The sequence below is a fragment of the Buteo buteo genome, chromosome 4, assembly GCF_964188355.1.
Source record: "Buteo buteo chromosome 4, bButBut1.hap1.1, whole genome shotgun sequence".
In the NCBI taxonomy this organism is placed as follows: domain Eukaryota; kingdom Metazoa; phylum Chordata; class Aves; order Accipitriformes; family Accipitridae; genus Buteo; species Buteo buteo.
This window is the reverse complement of record NC_134174.1, coordinates 51,733,689-51,761,524: the sequence shown is the minus strand read 5'-3', so window position 1 is coordinate 51,761,524 and position 27,836 is coordinate 51,733,689. Positions and strand designations below refer to the sequence as shown.

The following is a 27,836-nucleotide window of genomic DNA, read 5'->3' as shown; positions in this document are numbered from 1 at the left end:
GGAGCCAGGCCGCAATCCGCAATTAAAGATGAACTTTGGGTGAACTAATTTATCGGACCAAGGTAGGGTGGGCAGCAACCTGGGAAGGCTATAAAAGGCGGCCCGCGGCGAGCTCGGCCCGCGCACTCGGAGCTCCCGGGGGTCCGGGCTGGACTCGTTCCCCAGCCATGGGCTTCTCCGCCCTGGTCGCCAGCGCCCTGTGCACCTTCCTGCTGCCCCTGCTACTCTTTCTGGCCGCTGTCAAGCTCTGGGACCTGTACTGCGTGAGCGGCCGCGACCCCAGCTGCCCGCTCCCGCTGCCCCCGGGCACCATGGGGCTCCCCTTCTTCGGGGAGACGCTGCAGATGGTGCTGCAGGTAAGGCGAGGCGATGCCGCGGGGAGCGGAGAAGCGCCCCGGCTCCTCCTCTGGCTGCAGGGGCGGGGGACGAGCGGCAGCTCCGCCGGGCTCCCGTGCCTAGGTGGGAAGGAGCTGCTCTCCCTGCCCCTTCCTCTCCTCCTTTTCGAGACTTATTTCACTGTTTCCTCCCCTCCCCTGCCCTGCCCAGAGGCGGAAATTCCTGCAAATGAAGCGCAGGAAATACGGCTTCATCTACAAGACTCACCTCTTCGGGCGGCCCACGGTGCGGGTGATGGGCGCCGAGAACGTGCGGCACATCCTGCTGGGCGAGCACCGGCTCGTCTCCGTGCAGTGGCCCGCCTCGGTGCGCACCATCCTGGGCTCGGGCTGCCTCTCCAACCTCCACAACGGGCAGCACAAGCACCGCAAAAAGGTACGGCCCCGGCGGCGGGCGGGGAGCGGGGGCGGCCGCCCCGGGCGCGGCGGCTGAGCCCGTGTCCCCATCCTCCTCCTCCTCCTCCTCCCCCTCGTCCCCCCCCGGGCAGGTGATCATGCGGGCCTTCTCCCGGGACGCCCTGCAGCACTACGTGCCCGTCATCCAGGAGGAGGTGAGCGCCTGCCTGGCCCGGTGGCTGGGGGCCGCCGGGCCCTGCCTGCTGGTGTACCCCGAGGTGAAGCGCCTCATGTTCCGCATCGCCATGAGGATCCTGCTGGGCTTCCAGCCCCGCCAGGCCAGCCCCGACGGCGAGCAGCAGCTGGTGGAGGCTTTCGAGGAGATGATCCGCAACCTCTTCTCCCTCCCCATCGACGTGCCCTTCAGCGGGCTCTACCGGGTAAGGCTCCCGGCAGGCAGGCAGGAGAGGGGAGCCCCTGCAGCCAGGGCAGCAGGGAACGGAGGGGAGGGAGGGCAGTACGGCCCAAGTCCCACAGTGCTCTCCCTGCTGCTCGGTCAGGGCTTGCGGGCGCGCAACATCATCCACGCCAAGATCGAGGAGAACATCCGTGCCAAGATGGCCCGCAAGGAGCCCGAGGGCGGCTACAAGGATGCGTTGCAGCTGCTGATGGAGCACACACAGGGCAACGGGGAGCAGCTCAACATGCAGGTGAGGTTCCCCAGGGCCAGATCCATCCCTTTCCCCTAGTGCCTCTGTCAGCAGCACACTTATCTTTCTGGGGCCAAAAGGAGAGAGCAGGAGGTGCTCCCTCTCCCCCTGAAATAAACCAGCTTGTGTAGTGCACTGGGGTGCAGAGACCGTAACCAGGCCGTTGGACGCGGAGCCGTGTCCGCAGGGAGCACAAGCACCACCCCCGTCCTGGCCCCTGGGTGTCTGCCCCAGTCTGGCAGCAATGCACAGCGTTGTGGTGGCAGAGTGGGCCTGGCGGAGATACTGTGTTCAAGACCTGTTTTATCCCTCCTCTGTCCTCTCTGTAAGGAGCTGAAGGAGTCTGCCACAGAGCTGCTGTTTGGGGGCCATGAAACCACTGCTAGTGCTGCCACGTCGCTGATAGCCTTCCTAGGGCTCCACCACGACGTCCTGCAGAAAGTGAGGAAAGAGCTGCAGGTGAAGGTGTGTGTCTTCCCCAGAGCCATTCCACAGGAGGGGGCATTGGGAAGGTACCTCCAGGAGAGGTGTCCCAGACAGGGCTCCCCTCAACCCAGGTGGTGCCCTACTTTTAGGGGGTGGCACGAAAACACCGCTCACTGAGGGGTGGCTGCTTTGCAGTGCCAGGAGCCCTGGCTGCCTGCTCCGTGAATGTCATGACAGCCTCTTCCTTTCTAGGGGTTACTGTGCAGTCCCAACCAAGAGAAGCAGCTGGACATGGAGGTCTTGGAGCAGCTGAAGTACACGGGCTGTGTCATCAAAGAGACCCTCAGGCTGAGCCCGCCTGTTCCTGGAGGATTTCGAATTGCGCTCAAGACCCTTGAGCTAAATGTAAGCGGGGCTTGGGCTCAGCTCCTCAGAGCAGCCGCAAAGCGCTACCGCGTTCGTGTAGCCTGTCTGCCTTAGAGTGACCTGCAGGAAGCCAGGAGGGGAGGTGGGGTGCACCCACGTGTCCTGTGCTGACACTTCACCTCATTTAAGACAGCAAGGTGCTTCATGTCTCCTTTCTCTTCTTTTGATAGGGTTACCAGATCCCTAAAGGCTGGAACGTTATTTACAGTATCTGTGATACCCACGATGTGGCAGACCTCTTCACCAATAAGGATGAATTCAACCCAGATCGCTTCATGTCTCCATCTCCAGAGGATTCCTCTAGGTTCAGTTTCATTCCTTTCGGTGGGGGCTTGAGGAGCTGCGTGGGCAAAGAGTTTGCAAAAGTCCTTCTAAAAATATTTACAGTGGAGTTGGCTCGGAGCTGTGACTGGCAGCTGCTGAATGGACCTCCTACAATGAAAACGGGCCCCATAGTGTACCCTGTGGACAATCTGCCTACCAAATTCATAGGTTTCAGCGGCCAAATCTGAGAGCTCAACGCTTGCCTCCGGCTGGATTTCTATATAGCATCTAATATGTACATAGTAACTTTTTATAGTAATGAAGGCCTTTAAATATTTAAACTTGTAAATCTACAATAGTTATTTATGTCTTCTAAATATTTCAAAAGGCTATGATATTTTTCCCCAAGCACTACAATTATGGGTCTCTGATTCATAATTAGATAATGTTATTTCTATAGAAATAAGTTTTCCCCTATTTAAAAATCTTACTGAAAACTGGCCAGCTAAGCATTTGAAGACATTTCACAATGGTTTATGTATTAAGAAATATTCTTAAAGGCAACAATGGTAACTAGCTACTTGTCCTAATTACCGAAAATGGTTATTGTTTAAGAATGTTTTCAGTATTATTTGTGTCTAGATCTTATGTTTAATGTGTGAATTTTAAGTTTGATAATAAAGTTTATTTTTTATGATCCTCTGTATGAAGATCTGCGTGTATGCTAGAGAGCAGCTTAACCAGTGGGTCTAAAGGGTTTGGTCGTAAAGTCAGATCTGCTTTTGTAAATGAGCTATTTGCTATTTCTATGCTCATAACTCTCCCCTGTCTCCCACCCCCAATGTGGTTCTCACTTGTGAATAGTAAATTGTTTTAAGTTTTAGCCTGTAAGTGGCAATAGCAGTGCAAAAACATGCATGGTCACTGAAAACAGTATGGAGTGATAGCAACTGCTCCAGCTCTCCCTATCAAGCACATAATCTTGAGCCATATAAATAAGAAAGTAAGGGGAAACAGAAGAATAATGTGTAACATGAGTCTTTCTCTGTAGCTGGAGAAAATAGGTTGAGAAAAAAAAAAATTCCAGAAATGTCCTCTCCTCCCATGTTACTGCTGACCTGTTTAAACAGACCACTGGATCTTGTTCGGTGTTGAGTCTGCTGGCAAGGAATCTTTACTTATGAAGGTATCTCTTAGAAAATCTGCTGATTTCTTCTTGAAATGCAACAGCTCTTACTAGGTCAGAGAAAGATCATGCATTTGGTTTACAAACTTCTTTTCTGGAATTCAGCAAAGTGAAAACTAAAAGGCAGGCACTAATGTGAATTGATTAACAGGGAATCAACTGTTGAGATGCAATTCCCTGGGGGTGTGTAAGCAGGGCAGATAAAATGCCCTAGGCATGACCCCTGTTTTGGCTTAACCATAAGGTTTTTTGTGCTCCCCCCCTCCCCGCCATTACTATACCTATTAGTCTTCCCTCAAAAGTCAAACAACATAGGCTGGCTCTATAAACATCTACAAAGTAAACCAATGTAATTCAGTGTCACGGATACTTATAGCGCCATATAGACTAATTTAATTTTTTGTTTGCTTCTGGAAAACAGTCACTTTTTCATTATGTTCTCCCAAGGTCAAAATTAAGGATGGAGTTAAGTTGCTCAAAATCACTGCAGGTGTTTAATAGCATCTAGGGTTTGGATTTTTATTTTTTTTAGGAGTGTTTCTATAATACATTTGATCTGTTTCCAGCTAGCATTTTAAATACATAAGCTTCTAATGTAAGACCTTACATACAACCTACATATGAGTGTGACTACCAAGACTTTTACATATTCAATTTTTTGTAGTCTTAAAATACAAAAGATACTCTTTTTAGATTGTGCCTGAGTCTTCTTTAAGTGTTTAAAATATTAAATAATTTTTGCTATGCAAACCTCTTGTAACATTTTGTTTTTCAGGGATTTGATGAATAATCCACCTTTAAGACCCCTTTATTACCCATGTAGTAGTGGAAAATTGCAAACCCTGATCCTGATTTGGAGGTGATATGAAGTCTGGAGAACAGCAAGACTCTTGTCTTGGTATCCCTTGTTAACATTTTCTTCCTTAACATTACAACATTCTGCAAATCCAAATAGATGCTGATATTCTTTAAATGTTTTGTTTATTTTTTTAATTGAAGTCTTTTATATGTGGGAACTTTTTGCATGGTCTTCATATTATTTTAGTTTATATTTTGTTTTTATAAAGAATGGGAATCTAAATGCTATATGGAGAATATGAACACTCTTTCACAGTGTAAGTCTAAGGTCATAGATGCATTTCTCTGTTTACTTTTTTTATTTTTGAGTCAAGTTTCCAAGGCTTTTATGTTTGGAGAAAAAAAAACCATATGCTTAATTTGATTTTGTCTGGACATCTGGGGGCACATCCTCAGCTGTTGTAAATCACGACAACATAACCTGTGTTAGGCACTGCCCCTGTATAATTTATCTCTGTAGTTAAACGGTCTGTCACTGCTGTGTAATTTGGGCATCTTGGAGCTAGCTTTAAACAAGCTATCCCAAGCAATGGTAGCCATGTAGCTACAGTAATATGGAGCTCAGTGTGGGTTAATTGCTAAAATATTTGCCCAACTTCTTGAGCAGGTTTTACAGCCCCTGCTAATCTCCTCTATGCAGCTGTATCTTGACAGCTTATAAGCTGGCTGCAGACCAGTTTCAGGTGAGCTCTGCTGTGTATTATGTATTACGCTCAGCAGCGGCCGGTGTGGGCACACGCTGAGACGGTGGCTGCTATTTAAGGGCTGACCGGCTCCTGCACCCCCAGCTTGTACCCCTCTTGGTATGTTGGATCTAGGAAAGGATCTTGCTGAAAAATTGTCTACAGAAAACCTAATTGTTTTTTGGGCAGACCAGGTCCTCGGTCCAGGTCCCTGTGTGAACATTGTTTGTGCTGGGGTGCTGCGGTGGAGATGGAGGGGGCAGGAAAAGGAAGCAGCTGCTTCAGCCTGGTCCTCTGCTAACAGGTAGGTAGTTCCTAGAGCCAGGCTCTAGCTTTCCTTTTGCAAGTGTTGCCATGTGTTACTCTAAGTGACTGGTCCTCCAAGGCTCACAAGCTGAAACACATTAAAGGGCCAGATTTGGTGAGGAGTGCTCACCCCTTTCTTCTAACTGGTCCTTTTTGGGGTATTTCATATTCTTCCTCTTAGTTAACCTGTCATTTAAAAGAAAAATCTTTGACTTGGTCTCTCTCCCCCAAAAAAACACAACCAAAACCCCACACAATTCGGTTGGTGCTAGGCTTTGGTCCTGGAGTAAAAAGCCATGATTTATATGTAGCATGCTGGTTCTTCTCTGAGGGTAAGGTGAGTTACTGGATCCCACGCTTCTCTTAAACCCACATGAATAATAGCTCCTGCCAGCCAGCGGCACCTTTGGTGCTTAGAATTTCTGAAGTATCTCTGTGATGCTAAATGTGTGGTTATTAACAACATACAGTTGTATCCATTCTTGACTAAAAATTACATTAAAGCATGGCATCGGTGTAAACTGACATTGAGGAATGCTACTTGATAAATCAATTCCTGATTGAAAGGCATTAGTATTTCCAAATGAGGTCAGAACAGGTAATAGTGAATTTTGGTAATGGTTATATGAGTGAGGAAAAAAATGTGCAAATGAATGCTGAAGACTTATTGGGGAAAAAAAATTGATTGATTAAAAATAATTTGATCAGATTTATTTATTTTGTCCTAGTGAAACCTAGTTACTTTCATGTTGTTTCCAGCAGTTGAGCTGGGAAAGGATTTCTTTCTTTTGGTTCATAAAAGCACATATTGAAGGGACAGTATAATTTGAAGCCTTGTATGCTTAAGATTTTGCAATTACTTTTCTGACATTTTAATTTTTAGCTTTACTACAGGTGTCTTTTCTCAGACCTTGCAAGATGAGAAGCTGACAAAAAGGTTGTCCTCCTTTCTACCCCATTTCAGTCTATCGTATGTTTTCTTATTTTGTTCCAGTCAGTGATTTAGAATAACCTTTGGAAAGGTACCAAGAAAAATACTTAATAATATGTAAAATACTCCATCTCTGACTTTCAAGTGGTAGTCCTAAGTGCTACAGGAAGTTTTTAAAACTTTTTTTACAAATCTGGGTCTAGTCACATTTGAGAACACTGCTGTGTTTTGTTAATTCTACACATCAGCAGAGGTGTTCAGGGTGGATGCTGATAAAAGAATATGCTCCAGTCATTTAAAACTAATGTGCATAAAATTAGACCCCTGGATCCATCTGTCTTTTTTTTTTTTAAGCATTAGAATTTGGTTTTATGAGCTATAAATTCTCAAAATTTGCTATCTGTCTCAAAGGGACCTGCACTGCTCAGGCTCCCTGAAAATCTAACTACTTTTGATTCAGTCCCAAATACAGATTAATTAGCCCAAGTGCAAGCAACCCATTGCAGAATTTCTTTACCTTCTGTGACTCTGCTGAACATTGACGTAAACCAAACTTCAATCTACTGACTTTTGGCAATGTTTTTGAAATTATAAAAGGCAGGCACACATCTTGTGTTTGGGACACACTGCTCAGTAGGGTATGTTCCAGCCCCAAATTAGTTACTTTATTTATGGCTTAAAGGTACTACGTTACATGTAGTTGTCTTCTCTATCACAACAAAAAAGAGTGGGTAGGTTTGGGTAGCATTTGTTAATCTAGATAGTTTTGTTTGCCAGGTGGTTTGTATTGTAAATTCTCTGTCAAGTTATACTATCCAGCATGCAATGCAAAACATATACAGATTAGCAGCAAAGATTTGAAAAGTTTATTAGTTGCAACCATTAGAGTGATAGATTAGGAGAAAGGAAACATAACTGGCAGCAAGTTTAGAGAAGACTCATTACTAGACTGGCTTGCTTCACTTGTTTAGTAATGTCTTACGAAAAATGTTATATGAGAAGTTCAATGAATAATGCAGCCTTCATTAAGTTATGTAAATTAATGTAACTTCGTGGGTGGGTTAGAAATAATATATTTAACAAATCTGTTTACATCCAAAGAGTAAGAGCAGCGGAGACAGCTTTTAAAGAATCTCAGCTTAAAATATTTAAAAGGTGACAGACAAGAGAACTTCAGTAGTAGGACATAATAGTGCTGTTTTAATAGGTGTTGACAGCTTACCTTCAGTTGCAACATAGGCAGGGCAACATATTAAGAATTCTCAGTTAATTAAAGTGTTATTTGTTCCTTTATCAGCAGTCCCAACAACACTGTTTTACTGATGTATGCTGTTAGTGCCCCAGAGACACACGCAGAACTTGTGTGATTTGCAAGGCTAGAAGGATCATTTTAGCAAAAGTGACTTACGACGTACTTGTTTGCCAGGTCATGTTGTTCACAAACACACAATCATTCATACACTGGTTGATTTAAATGCATCCCCCCCCCCCCCCCCCCCCCCCAGTTTATGACCATTTAGGAAAGTCTAAGCCTCCATGGGTTAAGGTTACACTGCCATATAGGATAACTGCCACAACACAAGAAAATTATAAACCAAGGGCTGAAGCAGCTATTGACAACATGCTTTCCTACCACACCCACAAATGCCAACCTTTCTTACTCCTCTCCCAAAACAAATCCTTGGATTTGGGCCACACGGCTTACTCAGAAGGTCAAAGATAGTTGGAGGCTGTTTTTGAGCAAAGGGGGGAATAAATTCCAGAGCTGAGGGCCCCTCACAGGATCTCTCCAGAGATAAAAGTAACCAAAAAGCAATCCCATTTGCACTCTTTCAGGTGGGAGGCAGGTCAGTAACTTTCTGAGGTGCTTAGAAGCTGAAAAGATCTGTGTCATACAGAGATCTGGGTCCTGAGCAGCCACGTAGGTACCACTGAGACAGTTTAAGGAGGAGATGCGCACAGGCACACGTCTGCCAAGATTGTGTTAAGACATCTTTGTTAATGCTGCTTTAAATGAAATAGCTTCCTCCAGGAATCACTGTTATGAGGGAAGAGCACCAACTTAGTTTTGGGTTTTTTCCTGCTTTAGATGTATAGGGTCAACATTAATTTAATATATCTGTATCTCAGAAATATACTGCTTTTCTGTGTAAAACGTCAGCAGAACAAAAATCTTTTGGGGATTAGATCTGAATTTGCAGTGGAATGATAGTAGGTCTTAGTTTTCTTGGCTTGCTGACTTAATTGACTGAAAGAAGCAAGGAGCTGTGGTATGCTTCACCTAATAGCTTTTATTTCATATGTAGGTCCCTCTGAATTAACAACCTATCCGTATCCTGGATAGTGCCCTGCTAGCTATAGTAGTGCCAGCCTGCGTGAATAGGGTTGAGATTTTTTCCTCTTACTTATAAGTCTACATCATACACCTACTCATAAAACACCCTGCTTCTCTCCAAAGCTTCCCTTGGAAGCCTAGGGACCACAGAGTAATGGCAAGCTGCTCCCTGACCTGGCAATAGTCTCCTCTTTTGTGAATTGTCCTTAACTTTGAGAAGAATGGAAGGAGATAGGGTGGGAACAAAGGGAAACCACCAGCGAGGCAAAACAGCCCCACCGTTCCAGCACGGCACCGCAGCCCTGGCTGCATAACACAGTGGTGATTTTCACCCTAGTGTCATCCTTGTTGTCCCAACTTCTCTTGCTCCTTGGTGTTGTTATATTAAATATACATTATTGATGTTAATGATGCTGCCTACAGCACTGCAGCAAGCTAGTGCACACATTATAAATCTAGCAGTTAAAGAGAAAAGTTCATTAATCTTATCAACAGATTGCTTGAAGTAACAGCATGTTGTGACCTTTTTGCTCGTTGTATGAAATAAAATGGCTCAGATTTGTGACAATTCTGAGGGAACCTTTCCTCTAACTGGGACTGAGAGTGCGCTGGTTACTGAAATGCACTAACTGTCAGTCAGCATTTCTGGAAAAATTTGCGAATTTCAACCACGGGGACGTACACAGAAAAGTACATTTTACAGAGACAAGTTACATGCCTGCAAAGTAGAACCATCTACTTTTTATGGAATCACCTTATTGTTCTGTTTTGCATAGTGTTAGTACTTTTTTTTAATCAACAGTTTACAGATGTACTTGTTAGCAAAGTATATGGAAGGAGAGAGAGGAGACAGGCCAAGCATGCTGGTGAGGAAAACCGAGAATCCTTAAACAGTCAAAGGTACTACTTGTTTATTTTGGTGGCTCCTTGGTGATTGTTCTTTTCACCTTTTATTAACCTGCAAATGGATTAGTCCTCGTAAACTAAAGAGGAGAGACCAGTGCACAACCCACTGCCCCAGAGATAAGGTCACAAAGAGGGGACGTGTCCCGAGTACAACCTCGGAGAAGAAATAGAAGTCTGAAGGCATTTACACTAGGCTGCCATTGCGCTTTACTAGCCCTACTGTGATTTACCGTATCAGTTCAACTGCTGACACCTTTATGTCCCTCCCTCCTATCCCAGCAGGCCACAGAGACACAGTCCATGATAGATGCTGGTGAACTTTTCCTCTGATCACCTTCTGAAGAACTTTCCCATAATCTATTGTTTTCTATCACAGTGGAAAACAAAACAAGGGTTTTTTTGACTTTCAGTTACCAGCTATTTTGCCCTAACTTTAAAGCAATGTACTGAATTTATTACATCAGTGTGAAAGAAGTTTTAAACTCTTGTCTCTTTATCCTACTCCCTGAACTTAACATGGTCCAGAGTAAATCAACGTAATTGCTGTTAGACCTACATTGTTGCAGGAATGTTTTATATTCCATGTTGTCAGTTATTTAGAACAGTTAATTGAAATAGCAAACATAAAAAGAGGAAAGCTATAGTTAAGAAATTAACTTTTTTTTGGTGCCTGTGGCTACTGTATGAATTATATAAAAAGCTAACGTTAACTTTAATGTAAGACCAAAAGCATCTGGAATATCTAAAAGAAAAAATACAGTTGTGGATTCAAGGCAAGTGTTTCCTTTAATTGACCACATAAAAATATAAGAACTCATTCTGGATTGAGAGAAGCAGCTGACCTAGTATTCTTCTTGGTAACTCCAAAATGCTTATCAAAATGTTGCATTTGCTTCTAAATAAATAAATGCCACCAGCTGCACCTGGTTTTGTCTCATCAAAATTCAGCACCAGTATTGCAGCATGAAGGGGAAAAGAAAGTCACAGCAATGTTAAGAAGGGGCATACTGAAGAGAGTGCACTTGGAAGAGAAAAGGGGGAAACTGCACTGCAAACTCTCTCCTGCACGCATTCTTCTTCTGAGTATGCCCTCAGCTAACTTCCCTGCTACTGCAGCCTGCGGAAAGGGTGAGCAGAGATGCATGTACAAGCAGGCTTGTCCTTGGTACAGAAGCATCAGTACGTGTGTAATAGGGAGTTAAGGAGCGGCTGGATTGGGAAGGAGATATCCGGGAAAGGCTGAGTCAGCGCCTGCCAGTAATGCTCTGATTGCAGTGCCGATCAGCTTCATCCTTTCAACAGAGAATTACGTTTGAGGAGGTCTGTGATCAAAATGTTCCCAAATATGCTTTTACTGTCTTCCCCAAGGCTCTCTGCCCTCTCTGAGCTGTGACAGTACAGCAGTGCATTAATCTTCTAGTTCCTGTATATTGATGGCAATGAACAATTTCCGTTAAAACAGGATTTTCATTGCAGTGGCCCATGAGGCCACACTTCTAGTGTCAGGCTCTTTTTCACGTCAAAAGATCCTACTCTAGTTTGACTCTGAACGTAGGCCAGTGGTGAGTTTAGGGAAGGCACAAGGAGGGAAAAGATTGGTGTGGAAGATTTGGGCAGGATGCAACGTTACAGCTTATCTTCTACAAAACCGAGCAGACCTCACAGTAAACCGGAGACCTTCTCTGAACTCGCCAGACTACCACCATGTGTCCTAACCCTGCCCTCTGGGTGACAAAAGAGGTGCCATTGCTACAGTGTTCTCGCTGACAGCTGCTTCCCAGCGAACCCTCTGAGTTAAAAGAAACCCCTAAGATGAGTCTCCTTTGCAGGACTCACCCCTAAAGCAGCTCAGCCAGCTGAGCAAGCAGCTGTGCAGTACTGCAGGGGTTTCTCTCCTCCCGTCCTGCCACACAGAGTTTCATAGGTCCAGCAGCCTTGTTTCAAGAAAGGTGCAACCTCACACTTACAGAGAGGTTTGTTTCTCACCCCCAGGGAGAGGAGAGCAGGGTTGTAAACAAAACTCTTACAGGAGAAAATAGGTTCAATCCCCAGGGTGGCTGCCTTGGCAAAGATGCTTAGGAGGTTACTGTTGAGTTACAGATGTTAGATACACCAGTAATGATGGTCCCAAAGCTTTTTACTTTACAGCTATTACGCTTGAGCTGGCTTACAGTGATGCAGACTCAGAGTGGTTTTCTTTGAACTATTTTGATAACTGCTTTTTTATAATTAACATTGCTGTAGAGAAAGATTTTGCTCAATGTCTTTTAACAAATTAAGTCTTTGTCTTGCTATTCTTTCTTCATATACTGAACTTCATACTTCTCAAAGGCCTACTTCTGGGCTCTGCTATATCACTGTGGCTGGCTGTGGTTTTGGAACAGTTGTTTTCAGTAGAAGGGGCAAAAATACAATAGTGATATTACAAACCAATCTTGTATTCCTGAATTCCTTAAAACTGACTCCTTCCTTTATCTGACGGCGTGAAGTCTGCAGTCAGGTTAGACAGAGAAATATTTACCCACGCTATATAAATGTTATACATCTAGCTATATAAAGTCGGGTAGAAATATGTAAAGAGTTTTTTATCTTCACATTACCTACACTATGCAAAGAAACACAGATACACTGTGGAATTGAAGTTTGACCTGTCACCTCTAAAGCAGTGTGTGTCCCACCTGGCTGCTGCTCCTTCTTTGCTTGCTTTTCCCAGAGGCTGGAGGAAGAACAAGCATTTCAGAAGGAGCTTCTGTATCAGACGCGCTGTCCTTGCAGCCAAAGCAGAAAAGGGGTAGGAGTGGGGTCAGGCCACCAGGCTGGGACAAGGTCAGTGTGGCTGCCCTCCTGCCTGCTCAATTTCTTGGGATGGAGAGGACATAGGTATGCTAAGAAAAGAGTAAGTGAGGAGAGCAGCAACCTAGCCTGTTGCCTGCTGGTTTTACTGAACGCTTCTGCACTTTGCAGCTCCTGTAAGCTGAGCTGGTGCAGTCACCGGGGCCACCTCCCTGTCAGCTTCCTCCTTTCCCACCCTCCTTTGACCTCCTGCGTGTCCCTGACCCCTAATATCTGCCCCTGCACCGTGGCTTCCCTTCCCTCCTGCAGATCCCTGGACAGAGGGTAAATAGGGTTTCATGCTCCCTGCACCTCTTTCCCCTGTACCAGGCTTTCCTACCGGCAGGCTTTCCCTTTCCCCTCATCTCCCACAGCAGTGCTGAGGCTGGCCCCATCTCCCCACCTCTTTCAGCCCCACCTCCCATCTGAATTCCCTTCCCCAGCCTCCTACACCTAGTGAAGGCAGTCTCTCCAGTCTTTATTTGTCTGGGAAATAGCTCATTTAACTGGGACGGGGAGGATGGGCAGGGATGAGAAAGAGCCATTGTTATGCTGAAAGCAGTTAATGGGTGCCACCAGACACTTGTGTGATCTACAGACCGTAGCAGAAGTCCCTTAAGCTGTGCTAGTGCTGCCCAGGGCACAGGGGTTTCCCACTTCTCCCTTCCCAGTTTTCTGATTTTCCTCCAGTCTGGCACTGGTCTACAACATTCCTTGGCATTTTCTAATGGATTTGACGGGTCAAAACAAAAACACACCATACTACAGAGGGAGAAACACCCTCGAGTTGAGAAAAGGCCTTACGACGTGTCATTAAAGGCCTGAGGCTTTGGCTCTGGAGGGGGCTTTGGAGAGCTGGGCAGGACCCGACCTGCGTGGGAAGGACTGACAGCTGAAGCTGCAGACAGGGCTCCACGTCCTCCTGGAGTTAGCTGTGCACTGGGTGCTGTGCGGAGGAGGGTGGCATTTGGTGACCTGGGCCCGTACTTTCTCTTGAGTGTTTAAACATGCCGGGGGGGGGATCACACTTTTCCAGGAGAAAAAGCATTTTTTACAGGCAGATGCTGGGCCTTCAGCAGATGTGTCACTCAGCTGCACGCTCTGAGTGTCCTTATTTGATTAAGTCTTCCTTTGTGTTTCTGTAGAAATTTGACTGGAGCTTTTGTCATTAATTGGCAAAAACACTGTCAAATAATTTAAAAGCCTAAATAACTTGGGCTTTTACACCAAAAATCATTCACCTCCATATTTCTTCCACTTTTCAGGGGGCTGCCTGTTGGAAGCAATGTAAATTGTTGCTCACTTTTTCAGTTCTGCTGTCTGAAGACTTCGAAATTACTTAAATTTTTCACTCTTTCTCTTTTCCCCCCCCTCTCTCTCCCTCACCCTCTGTCTGGATCACAAGTGCTGACTTTAGTATTTAATACTCCACAAGCAGTAAGTCTCTCAGAGTGTTCCTTGTGACCAAAAAAGTGGAAGATTAGTAAGATTTTGCTGGTCAGAAATTGAGTGTCACTGATTCATTGAAACAAATCCCAGTGGCTGATGGGATGTCTGTAAATACACTGTAATGAATCGCTAGTGACCTCTAAGGGGAAGATAATGTGTCAGAGATTGCCTACAGGTACACCTTCTAGACTGGTATGGAAGATGGCTGATTCCCTATTCCCTGAGAGGTATAGGGAAGGTACTTGAAATAAATCTTGTAAGAAACAGGGTGACTGGCATATGGTGTCATTCACCTACGAGTCACATCCAGCCCAACTCAGCAGTGACTGAAGTTGTTAACGTATCACTGTCATTTAATGGTCTATGAAAATGAACTTTTGATCCCAGTCCTGTTTTAAGTAAACAGATGACCCCATCAAGCAACACCACCCCATTTGGGAGCTCAGCAGAGGCTAAAGCTAGCAGTAAAAGATCTGCCATTCGCAGACACTGCCAGTCAGCTGTGAACTTTTGTCCGGGGTGGTGGTGGTGGTGGTGAAAAGACACAGGAGGAAGTAGGAGGAGTGACACTCAGGCCGTACCAATTTCTGGTAGATTTTTTTTAACTCTAGTTCCCTCTGTCACAAGGAATTTTGGAAATTGAGAATATTATCCATGAATAAACTCAGGAGGCAGAAAAGGTTAGTAGCCCTGCCTGTCTGCCCTAGAGGTTGCCTGTGCAGTGGCAGGAGAGAGTTCACATATGGTTCAGCTGTCCTCTTACTCTGCTGAGAGGACTGCAGCGGCAGCCCAACGCTCTGCTGCTTTTTGTTTGAGCGAGGCTGAAGAATGACGGTTAGCACACATGCAAGCTCTGGCCCTGTTGATCTGAACTCAGTGATAAAGGGAATAAGTGTTTCTACCAGAGCTAGTATGCAGACTGAACTCTTTCCCATTTTAGTGCTAGAAACCAAAAATGCATTGCAACATGCTGTGCTTAAGGGATACCACGGGCCACTTCAAATTTGATCTGAAAAATGTTTTTTCATGAGCAAGAAAATTCACTGTCTATAAACCTTTTTTTGCAGATTACAGTCTTCTTTGCTAAGCCCAAGTCATTAGTTTAAAGTTAAGGACTGCCTTATACCATAAAGCTGGATAACCTTTTTTTTGTTGGGGGGAGGGAAGGGAGCTGCACGGCCTTTCACCTTCCAGCTTTACAAGCAAAGCCAAACTTCTGGGCAATCACTGTGCAAAATGCTTTTTCCCTCCCCCTCTTCCAGTGATGGCTGCAGACAAAGGTCTTTAGGGCTGGCTGCTGCAGACTTCAGGACTTTTAAGGGTCTTTACTTGACTGGAGATCAAAGGTTTCTCCTTAAAGAGTTTATCACTCAGACAAATACTCTGCAGTTAGCATTTCAAACTGGGTTTACAAGTCAAATAATTTAGCAATTTCTTCTAACCATGTGGCCTTATGCGGAGGCTGCTGGATGCCAATTACAGCACCGCTTTGACAAGGAGTGCAGCACTATCTATTGACAAATGTGTGCGCCCTTTTCACCATTCTTTACCGAAGAGAAAAGAGGTTTCCACATATTCTGACTAGGTCCCAGACTGCTCAGCTGGGGCTTGAGTTCCCTTCCTGCGATTGCTGATTCCTTACTTGTCACCTTTAGTATGTCTCTTCATGTCTCTCTGCTCCTGCAGAAAGTGTTTTTCTCCTTTGAAAGCATAAGAGCTATGAACACATGTAACTGGATGGTAGGCATTATTATCATTGGTGCACAACGCAGTAATATGACTAAAACGATGACTTAAACATTGTTCAGATGTCCCTGACCATTAACCCTTCTCCATTCAAAGTTGTCATCAGAATGACCTGGCGCTAGGAGAAGAGATTGCCTGTTGCACTGGTGTGTACAGGCCAAGCCAGTGCCCAAAATGCTGTTGTAGGCAAACCTGTACCAACAGCTCTTTCATGTTAGCTGCTTGAGTCCAGAAGTCTGTTTATTTTCTGTGTTAGATTTTCATCTGTTCTGTTCTGTGTAGGTTCTCTTGCTGTGCTCATCACTTTGAGCATCTTCCAAAAGTGCACTAAGCAATGACACTAGCACCCATCTTGGATTCGTGCAGGTTTTCGTCTCATCAGGCAGAGAAATGGAGTCATTGACTTGTTTTGGGGAAGGTGAAACTTTTGTTTCTGTTAGTCTTTTACATACATCTTCACAAAAAAAATTAAAGAAAGAACAAAATGGAACTCTGTTTACACATATTTTAATTTGAATGTAAAATTATGGTAGCAATATCAGCTGTCCATTAAATTGTGAGAAGAGTAATAGATAGGATTCATTGAAGGGAAGGTGTCTAGGCTTACCCAAACTATCCGCTTGTTGTAAGGGGACCTGGCGTAAGAAGTATTACATATCCCTTCTTTCCGCCCCGTGGAGGGAGACTTTGCTCTGCCTGCTAGCTGTGGAGGCATGGAATCTGACTTTGGCTGGTAATTCCAAAACAGAAATATTTTATGGTAGCAGAAAGTGATCATTGGGTCAGGTTTTTCAGACAAAAGGCTGAATGTTTTCTCACAGTTTCTGTGCAACCAGTAATATACACAGTATTTGGAAAACTTTATTAATAATAGTTTAGCTGGCTAATTGTTTTCAATTGAAAGTGCAAATGAAGTAAGGAAAAGTGTCAGCATGTCATGGGTAATTTGTGGCATATATTTTTTCTAGATGAACATTCTGGTTGGTATGTGCCAGTTATGACATAGACTGATAAGTTCAGATTATGGATGACTGAGCACTTGATAGAAGAATTTCATGTTGATATTAAATGGTGTGGTCTACCTGAATCTGTAGGTATGTGAGAGGTTGGTTAAGGGTTACTTTTCACTTAGGACAGGTTTTTTTTCTTTGGGGGATATTAGATACAAAGCACCCCTTCTAGTTTTATATGGCTATGGTACCTGCTCAGCATCCTGATAACAGTGCTAAATTCATAGGAAGCATTTTTTGATCATCAGACCCTTTCCCTCACAGAGAGGGTGGTTATTTTCTAAGTTACTGGAAAATGTATGACTTCTATTCCCCAGGCTGACAGTTTCTACAAGAAGTCACGGTCGTTCATCCAAACACATTGGCTGTGTGAGAGTTGCAGGCTGAGGAACACAGATGGTGTTGCATTTTTCTCCTGACCAGATTCTGCACATTAGCTCATCCTTGCCCAGCATCTCTGCCATGCAGAAGGCCTTTGCAGAACAAGTTGAATCTGAGGAGGTAACTATGTCACTTCAAAGGCAGGGAGATGAATTTCTGGAGGGCTTTCACATCCAGTGTACTTTCAGGAGCAGCTTCTGGAGATCATAATGAGATCAAAAGTTTGCCTAGTTTTACTGAGAAAAACTGGCACCCAGTTGTTTCATTTCTGAATCCTTCAGGAACAGGTAACATTCAGGTGAAGGCAGTAACAGCTACTGTGTTCACACCGTCTAATGTGCTACAACTGAAAGTCACGGTACCCTACACAGCTGTCTATATGAAAAAAGTTGGAAAACCAGAAATGTTAGAAACTCTAGATTCTGATATATTTAGGTGCTGGACAAATTACCAAAAAGATAAAATATGTATGTTGGTATATAGAAGACTATGGAAGAAAAATTTGATTTCTGATGGGTTGGAATTTTAGGTGGACATTCAGAAGTGAATCCTAACTGGGCTCTTGTCAGTATTTGTAGGCTGCTGCATTATTACTTTTTTGCCGAGTTACACCAAACTCTTTCAAAACAACAAAACCAAACAATCCCTGTTACATATGTTATTCTAAATTGATGCTAAGAAATTGCTAAAACAGTCAAATCGAGTTAATTGATAATTGGTAATGTTAAGATGTCAAGATGGCATTGTCTAACACAGAGACCATGCAAAGTTACATACAAAAGCAAGGTATAATATGGGAGAGAATCTCATTTGAGCTGATAGCAAAACTCTACTTGAATTTGAAAAGCCAGGCTCTATCTAGCCAAAATTTCTTGCAGGACTTCTCTAGCAAACCAGTCTTTACCCAGGAGTCCTATAAAGAGCCTATCCTTGTTTATGTTGTTACTATTTAAAATTTTGTCATAGCATCTAGGAATCTCAAGCATGGACTAGAAGTCTGAAAGTACTTTCTGCCCCATCTTTGTGCTCAGTAATCTACAGGTCTTGAGGGCCCTAGATGCTTTGTTTTTCTACTAGATATGCTCAGGATGTCAACTGAAGGATGGAAAATAGCAATGGTGTCTCCTTTTCATCTTATTGCCTACTAATGCAAGTTGCCATCCAAGACTTAGGAAACATCAGTCATACGTTGGCTGGGTGACACGCTTCTCCCCCTTGCTGGGGAAGCATTCCTAACCACAGAGCCTCTGGCAGCATGGTAGAGCGCTCAACTCCGGGGGAGGAATTTGACTTTGCCTGGTACAATTGTGCCAGAGCAAGTTTATAAGTATTCACTGGTCTGGCCAGGAAGCAGGATTCTAACACAGGAGTTGGGGTGCTTGTCTGAAAGTGAGGGGCTTGGCTAAACCTATTGTGAAGTTGTACGTCTTTTGAAGAAAGCTTGATTAGGCTGAGGATGAGTTTGGTCTTGTCATTGATGTTGAGATGGCTAGACAAGTGTGGAGTTGATGTGTTCAACTCTATCTCCTTTTTACACTGCCGCCTGCGACCTTAGCACTGGATAACAAACACTCAACCTTTCTAATGATGAGCGAGTTTGATTTCTGAGAGGAGAATACTACAAAGGTTGAAAGCTAAGCTCCTAGGGACCTTAATTCCACAGGCTCAAGTCTTACCCTCCATGATTTAGTTCAATTGCTTCCTATGACGTCAGTATAGACCAATGCACTGGGCAGTGTGTTTGCTCATTGTGGTCCTGGGAATAGTAGTTAAAACTGACAAGAGCAAGGCAAGAAGCAGCAACACTGACTTACTGCAGAAATGCTCAGATTTCCTAATGGGCTATCAATGTTTCCGTGCTTGAATGTGAACATTGTCTACTTTATTATCTCTACCTGGAAAAAGGAATTGAATAAAAGATATTCATAGACCTGAACTTTTCTGAGTGATTTATCAAGTAGTAGTAGAATTCAGAATATGAGGGTTAAATGTGGAAAACAGCTGTGTTATGGACTGAATCAATGCAAAATATAAATTCCTTGTTCTCTCATACCCCATTTGGTTTGTTCATGTTATTTCAATGTAGTAAGTGGGGATCCAATTTTGCATTCCTTATTCAAATGCACAATTAATGTAAAAGAATTGCCTTGTCTGAAACGCAGTTGTGATAGGTCTGACTTAAAACAGCAGGACTGGGCAGTAAGTCATGCACTACAGACTAATAACTCCTTAGCATAGTATCACCATGTGCCACAAAAACTAGAAACTAAAATATTCACACAGACTGTAAAAAGATCTTTCTACACTACACCACATTCTAAGGTATGTTTTCTTTTGGAAGTAACAATATACCAAACTTTCAGTATAACCAGGTCAACATTTTGTATAATATATTCCTACCATTACTGTTGCTTGGTAAAGTGGTTCTTGCGAACTTTAGTATCTGCTGATGCAAGTGGTGGGAGTAAGTGGGGAGAAAAAGAACTGTTGTTTTTAGATTTGAATTTTGAGAGAAACTATATTAATATGTCAATACCTTGCAGGTGTTATCTTACAGATAACTTAATATTGGCAACAATGTGGTAGTTTTTGTATCAGAGCTAGTATTTTTATCATAAGCAATATATGTTATCATAGCGCTGGTCTAGCAGAGACCTTCTTTGAGATTGCTGTTTGCCGGTAACTTCTATTTGGTCACAAAACCCATTCTCAAAGTGTATCAAACTCCACCTTAAAAACAGATATGTTTTTTTGCTTCCACTATTCCTAATGGAAAGCTCTTCCTGAAAGTCCCTTTTCTAACACTTAAAACCTTCATCGAATTCCAGAAAAAAAATTGCTCAGAGCTAGATTACGTCTATTTATTCTTGCACTAATTTGGTTTTAAAATTAAATAAGATTTTTCCTATTTTGAGTTTTTTTGTTTTGTTTTATTTCTAGAGAACCATCCTAGAAGTCTTCATTCTATTGCACCACACAAGCCTTTTCATTCTCTTCTCCAGGATCCTGCAAGTGTAGCTAGTCTTCTCTTCGGTCATTCAATTTTGAACAAAGATTAATTTAAAATGTGGGCTAATGTGAACAGTATTGCAGATGAGGCTCAAACAACACCTTCTCCGGTGTTACGAATATTTGAGTATTTCCATGGGAAATGCCTCACCTCATATATTCCAGGATCACTTTCAGCTTTTCACTGCCATATCGCGTTGGCAACTCAGTCTTTCCATGATCAGGTAATACCTCCTGATGGTTTGTTGGTTTTTTGTTTTTTTTTCCTTCTGTTGTTTCCAGCTGATGAGACCCTCAGTCTAATTCTCATTATTAGTTGCTAAATATATACTTGTACTCTCTATATTACTTTTCATCCCACTTTTGCTACTGTAGTCTTCAAGAGCATCTGTTTCTCATGTGCCATTCTGATCATTCTCTTTTGGATGCCACTACCATCTGGCTTTTTGTCATCTTATGAAACAAGATGGTCACAAAACTGATCATTAAGAAATTACAGTAGTAATTTCTCCTCTAACCACCTCTGACCAAATATTCCTCCTTTCAGCACCTCCCCCCCAGCAAAATTCTCATCAACCTCATAACTTTCTCAACTCCTACCTTCTCTACCTGAACTAACAACCACTTATGAAGCATAGCATCAAGTGCTCAGCTGCAGGCTTTTGCTGTGCCCAGAAATTCTCTAATTTTCTCAAAACAAACCATAATAAAATGTCTCACCCACTCTGATATATTTACTATGAATTCTCACTGGTAGAGCTGAGCTTCGTATGTTGCTCTGTACAATTTCCTACGAAACAATACTTAACTTGTCAGGAAAAATTCAAAATGTATGCATCTCAAATATGGATGATGGTATTGTTAACAGGTGCGGCTTTGTGGTATATCAGTACAATATTCAATAGCTAATTCCTCCTGTAACAGAGGGGATAGAATGCAGTAGCAAGATAATTTTTTTTTTTTAAATGCTTGTCTGACTTGCTTTTTTTGTCTGTTGGTTTCTCCACTCGGAATCAAAATGATGAAATTCTTTCAAAGCTGATGAAAAAATTCTCATGACTAGAGTTGCGCAAAATATCATCTTTATTTATTGACTGATTAAATCTCTGTAATAGGGACCTGGCATAGTTGATCTGTCCTAAAAAAAACCCCCATGCTTCAGGAAATATTAATATTGTCCTAATTACATAGAGATGATGTATATACTAATGCCTTCTTGTATACACTAATGCTTTCATTTCTGTATCATTTTATGATTTGACGTTCTTTTGATATCTAGATATTTGTGAAGCACAACAGAATTGAGAAAGAAAAAAAGGAATTTTCCCTTTTTCTGCTATGGACAACCTCAAGGAGATATAATTACCTATACAAAGCTATCTGTATACTATTGAAAAAAACGGAATTGAAAAGTAGAGAGGCTTCAAAAAGTTTTCATGCTTGGACTCTCTTGTAAAATATCTTCTGTAATTTGTATATTAGCCTTTCTTTTAATAGTGGAAAAGGTTTATAATTCTTCAGATACAGACTCCCAGTACTTGTTTGTTCCTGTATATTTTTTAATCAATGACATATCATTAATAATTTTCTGGAACAGGGAGTAAATGTGTGGTTTGGACTCATATTTGGTCAGATGACAAATATATCAGGTAAGGCACCAAAATCTTTTATTTACAAAAGGGAAAGAAGCCATGATAAATAGGTTTTTCCTTCTCAAAGAAAAATAACTGCATTTTTATAACTTCTGAAACCCAGCTAAAAATTATAAGAAGGTAAACCTTTCTGCAGATGACTTCAGACTTAGACACCTGGTTTTGAACCACAGAACCACCTGTGCTGTGTTAAACATGAGAGGAAGGAAGTACAGTATACAAGGTAAAAAGTACAGGGCGAGGCAATGTGATGTATCCCTTAGGTCAAACAAGAGGCTGTTTGTAAATGACCCTTCTGAGGCAGACATGTGACTTCCCAAGATTGGAGCATTCTACAAAGGGATGCATAAATAGCAGTTGTTCACAGCAAGGGTTATACTATATGGCTATTAGAGTGAATAGAAACAACTCACTTCTTGCCAATGACAGGAAATAAGGTCAAGCAAAGATAACAGGTCTTTGAATTAGAGGTTTTCAAAATATTAGTCTTACGCCTTCAGTATGGAGTTGAATGAGTGGTTCTCTTTAAAATGTCCTACTTCTAAAACTCAGGGACATTTGAAACCAAGCGTATGAAACAGCAATCATTAGGTTTTGTACCTGCCTTACCCAGCTTCACTTACCCTGGAAGACAGTACAATTAATAACATAGCCAATCTGAACGTAAATAATTAAAAAATGCAACTGAGGGCTTTTGGGGATGTTTTGTTTAATCTGGATCTTCTCTCTAAAAGAGAGAAGTCATGAAGTATGCCAATGCTGTAATAGCACTGCTAAACATCTGACTTACTTGAGAAAATAAATATTTGTACAACAGCATATTGTTTACTACTAATCTTTAACATCTGTATTCCTGTGGTTCAGGAATAGTTCTCCTTTTCCATAATTCTTTAATGGATTGACTATGTAATCCATTTCCAGAGTGACCAAAGCCTCAGCTTTCTTCTTTGGCATTTGGTAAAGGAAAATTGATATTTTCCTGTTACATGTTGCTGAATGTGCCTCATAAGTCATCATCCCAAACCAGCCATTACCATGTTTTAGAATGCAAGCATTTAATATAAAAATTTGATAGGGAAATAGTTTTACAGTAAATCCTAGAAGTTCAGTCTGAGTGACTGTCCTTTTATCTCATCTTTTCAAATCTTACAAGTTATTTTTTTTCCTGTAAGTCATTTAAAAATATAAAGCAATTGGATCTGTGATTGGTATAAGAAATTAGATCACAGGCATAAACTTAGAATAATTTAAACTCTTAGGTATACATACTGTGTTCAGTAATGACACAATAAGTGAACCTATATAAATTTGTTCCATAATGGGGTGAATTCAATAAAGTGAATTCAAAATTAGTGGAGCGGTCAGCAACAGTGAGGATATGTGCAAAACATAAAAATAATGAAGCATACCCTTTTTTTTGTAGCCCCCCCCAGTAAAGTAGCACATTCCATTAATTTTGTATTAATATTTTGTAGTCAAAATAAGAAATAAAAAAATAATTAAATGCCAAATTATTTCTTACAACAGATATACAACCATAACAGTTTTTGTCTGTACTGTGTACATATTTCATACATTTAGTAGGGATGTAATTTGATTTTGAACGTATATTGTTCTTTCAATAAAATACAAATTACTGCTAGCTAAATAATTTCTGACTAGTCAGTAAATTCATGTAGCATGAAGAGATAGACTACATATTTTGTTCTAGTGTTTGTGTGCGTTTGTGTTTCAAGTCAAATGCATAAGGAACAGTGGCTAAGGTAATTTTTTTAGAAGACAATAGAAAGTAATTCATTTAGCAAGAAAGGGTAAAAACTCTTGATGGTCATTAACATGTGTTAGGTGGGCTAAAAAAAAAGATTAAACATCCTTTCACATTATCCCTTAATCATAGGCAATTTCCTTGATGCAGGAGTTTCATACCTTTCATAGGGATGTCAAAATGACCCATCTAAGATCAGCTGCAAGACAAGGAAGAAAAAACTTCACATGTTTGTGTTCCTTTGGTAATGCTGCAGCTCCTTCTTTAACATGTCAGAAAGCATATTTCCACTTGTGGTTTTGCATTTAAGTGAAAAATCTTTCTCCTTTTATATTTTATGCTTTGTTCAGTAATAAAATGCCAGTGATGTTAACTAGATAGATAAACGTTATTATTACATGAGTGAAGTATTTGTTTCTAGTAAAAATGTGCTGTTTAGGCAGAAGAAATACGAAATAATAAAATATATTTATTAAAAATAAAAAATTATAGGTATATTTCATGCCTACATGACATATTCTTCAGTTTACAGGGTGATCTATAATCTATAATGAGATCTGTAATAAGGAACAAATGCTAGAAATAATTACATTCCAGCTATATTTTAAAGATTGCTGGTTTGAAACCATGATAAGACAAGGTTATCTAGTTAAAAATGTTTTCTTCACTACCATATATCTCTTTAAATGGTGGGAAACAAAAGAAGGTAGTAGCTCTCATTAGTTATATCACATCAAAAATCTAATTCAAATCTGAATTGTAGACTGACTACACAGGAAGGGAGACACTGTCTTCCTAAAACATGGATACTATTCCAAGGTCAGATCCAATCACTTCACAAAACTGAAGATAACATCTGCCTGCTGTCAAAATTTCTTCCAATAATTTTTTACATGTTCCAGTACCTGGCTTTAAGAGGGTAGAATAGGAGAAAGAAAAGGTATGTTATATACTTTGAAGACTGCCAAATCTAAACAGATTAAGGTTCAGCTTTAATTGTTCTATACTCTCTTCATTTTAGCCATGTTAGTGACATGACGCTTATTAAAGACTACAGAAAGGCAGTGGTGTGTTGAATGTGGTCTTCTGAGCAGTATAGCAGAAAAATTTGTTTCTCATCCATTTCCAACAATGAACAGTTCATTCACAAGTGCAAAGGAGAAAGATTGCTGCTAATCAGTAAGTCCAAGAGAAAGATGTAGCGTTCGCTACATATCAAGATGCCACGCTTAGATCACTGGTCGGTCCGGACCAGGGAAAGAGACAGATAACACACACAGTGTGAGCGCCAACTTCCGCCTTTTATTGCGCAGTTAATTCCTTTTATACTAACAAGGGGAGGCGGGATTACAGGTACATCACAAGGCTGCAACTGACCCTCTAACTTTCTGTGACATTGCGAGATCTTCCGAACGCGGAACCCTACAGAAAGAGAAAGAGAAGAAAACAACTCATGGTCATCTTCCCCCCCCGCCCCCCCCCCCCCCCCCCCCAAAAAAAAAAGTTTGAGCTGGTCAGTCTCATATAATTTCTTTAGAGCTTCATTATCCCATATAAGCCTAAAGTACTCTTAACAGTATATTCATGTCAGTCTAGGTGTGCTGGAGGAGGAAATCTACTCCTTATCTGGAATTTCTCAAAGTTTAGCAGTAGCTGCCTCTAAAGTTTTGAGTCTACTCACTCAACAGCTGCTATTCAACAGTCAAGTTATGTTAAGATATGACCAGGGATAGTAGTCAACTTTCCCCAAGGTACATGCATCCAAACATGCAGTAGCAATCAAGATGGGCTACATTGCTTGCCCTGGTATTGCTTTTGCACTGAAAAGGTGTTTCTTTACTTAGAGAAATCTCCAGGTCTCCAATTTTTTTTGCCTTATTGAGGAAGTGGGAGAGGGAAAGAAAGAAAGGTCTTTTTTTTGCAGTTCAGCTTTTGGCTTTTTTCACAAATGTTATTGTTTATTTTTGACAGTGTTGTTCAGAATAATGTTAGAAAAAATGTTTTGCCTCTCCTTTTTTTTCCCTAATTTTACTGATTTTGAATAAATGATTTGAGTTTTCCTTTAAACAGTGTGCAGAGTAGCATCAGCTTGACAATATGTTCTAGTTCTTTGTGGTTTTATATATATAAAAGATTATCTGTGTCACCTTGGTCTTTTCTTCTACTCTTCATTAACTTAATGATTGTATATTTCTACCATATATTCTGTGAGTTCCCTAAAGTAAATCTCTGAGTGGTATTTGGTTTTCCTTCTTCCTTGGGTCTTTAACTTTTATTTAAAATATTCAGTGAGCATAGCTGTGCTTCTGTGCCATGACTATACAGAGCTCAAGCGTTCTTTTGCAATTTTCACTCCCAAACTACTAGGAAGCTTCCTGAACAGCACCATCGGAGATGTATTTTAAAATTGGTCTGTCCTGTCATTACTATGAATGTAATACCCGAGTACTGCAGTCCCAAAGCATTTTCTTTGCATTTTTCTTAATGAGGAAAGTGTTATTATTCCCATTTCACATATGGTTCAGCATGCTTCAGGTTATAATGGCCCCAGTCTTCTACTGAATGACATATTTCAACACAGATTTTCAGGTCCTCAACTCATGTCCTAACTACTGGAGTTTTAGTATGGTTACTGTACTTTATGGATGGTTTCTATATCAACCTTTTAAAGGAAAACTCTTTAAAGACATAAGAATCTACATAGTCTGAAATTCCTCAGGTTTTGGATGAAAAATGCTTACTAACTGTTGTACAAATTTGAATACAAATTTGAGTCCTTCTTCTTTGTCGTATTTTCTATCTACACAGGTGCAGGGGTTTTTCTTCTCTTGCTTTACAAGTGTGGACTTTCTCTGTCTATTGTAGCAACATCCAAAAACATTAATATTGTATCTGAGGTGCCTGCTGAGTGCTTCTGACACTTACCCTGGGAGTGGCACACATGTTAGTAATGATATCTCCAGCTGCTGCTAAATAAATCATAATGCCATCTTAAAAACATTGACAAAATAGAACCAGATTCCATATTGAAAGCTGGCCAATCTTTCATATGAATGTCTTTCACAGAAATTCCTGGGCACCTGTTATAAGACTTACTCTTCACTTTTAATTAAAAGATATCCATAAGTATTTTTATTCAATACCTAAGCACACGTGGTCATCTCTTTTTATCTTTTGTTTCTTTTCTGTAGAGTATAAAATAATCTGCCAAGTGTTGTACTCTGTGCAAGGTTTGTGATTTGAGGGTCATGTTGAAACGGGGAACCTGAAAGAGGAAAAAAATGGATGTACAATTATGAAACTATTTTGTATACCCAGTACATATAATGTTGCCCTCAAATGCAGGCACTTTTGTTTTATGTCATTTTGAGCTGTCCTCTAGAAATGAAAACATAATCCTGTTATCATTTCCTGCTGGAAAAGCATGAGTATATTAGAGAAAAAGTATTACACCCGATTTAATAGTAGGGAATGAAAACATACATGGGATAGGATTTTTAAATGACTCAACAATACTTCCATATTTTTTGCATAAAGGTACTCAACTGAATAAAATTCCTCAGCTTTGAAGGTTGCTCTGTTATTTTTCTGGTTTCCTGTTCTATGATGAATGGATAGGCTTCTGCCTTATTACATAGGTCTTTCTTGTAATGTTTTTTGCACTTTTTGATCTTTTAATTTGTATTACCTGACTTTTGTTTTCTCTGAGGGAAATGGTACAGTTACAAAATTTACCACTATCCTAGAGCATTCAAATTTACTGATAACTCTTTATAGAGAGTTCTTCGTGTTCTTTCAGTACTTTGCTTTCCTGGGGGCTAAGAAATCCTTTTAATAGTCTCTTTCAGAAATAGGACTTTGGAACAACTTTTTCCTGTGCGTCTGTTAGCTCTGCAGACCACAGTCTGCTTTCAACAAAGGTTTTCAGGTAGTCATGTCTTCTGCTCCTGCTGTGTGCTGTCCTTTGGAACAGTGCTTTCATATTGTTTTAGCCTAATACCACAACACCAGCGTAATGGTAGTTGTCTTAAGGTGAAATGAGTGAGGATCTTAGGGCATGCAGACTATGGAGAGAAGCATATGTATGCCAAAGGTTTTAAAACTTTCAACTCAAGTCTTCTTAAGAGAAAGAATTAGGAAGCTGAAAGCTAGAAGTAAATTTTTAATGCCAGCTAAACAAGCTTCATAGCCTTCACATGCAAAAAACCAGCCTGTATCACAAGGAGTGTA

At 41.4% G+C, this 27,836-nt stretch overlaps 1 protein-coding gene across 1 annotated transcript; it reads left to right on the top strand.

Annotated features, from left to right (window-relative positions):
• Positions 1-41: 41 nt before the first annotated feature.
• Positions 42-3,212, top strand: CYP26A1 (cytochrome P450 family 26 subfamily A member 1). The gene is made up of 7 exons (XM_075026938.1): positions 42-356; positions 547-771; positions 884-1,171; positions 1,292-1,441; positions 1,772-1,906; positions 2,120-2,272; positions 2,464-3,212. The coding sequence occupies exons 1-7, from the start codon at positions 168-170 to the stop codon at positions 2,803-2,805; spliced, it is 1,482 nt and encodes a 493-aa protein (XP_074883039.1). The 5' UTR covers positions 42-167; the 3' UTR covers positions 2,806-3,212.
• The last annotated feature ends 24,624 nt before the right edge of the window (positions 3,213-27,836 follow it).

Excerpts from the sequence above, each read along its gene's own strand:
- CYP26A1 (XM_075026938.1), top strand. The coding sequence starts at position 168 with ATGGGCTTCTCCGCCCTGGTCGCCAGCGCCCTGTGCACCTTCCTGCTG. Across the intron at positions 772-883 it reads AGCACAAGCACCGCAAAAAG|GTGATCATGCGGGCCTTCTC; the intron begins GTACGGCCCCGG and ends CCCCCCGGGCAG. Across the intron at positions 1,907-2,119 it reads GGAAAGAGCTGCAGGTGAAG|GGGTTACTGTGCAGTCCCAA; the intron begins GTGTGTGTCTTC and ends CTTCCTTTCTAG.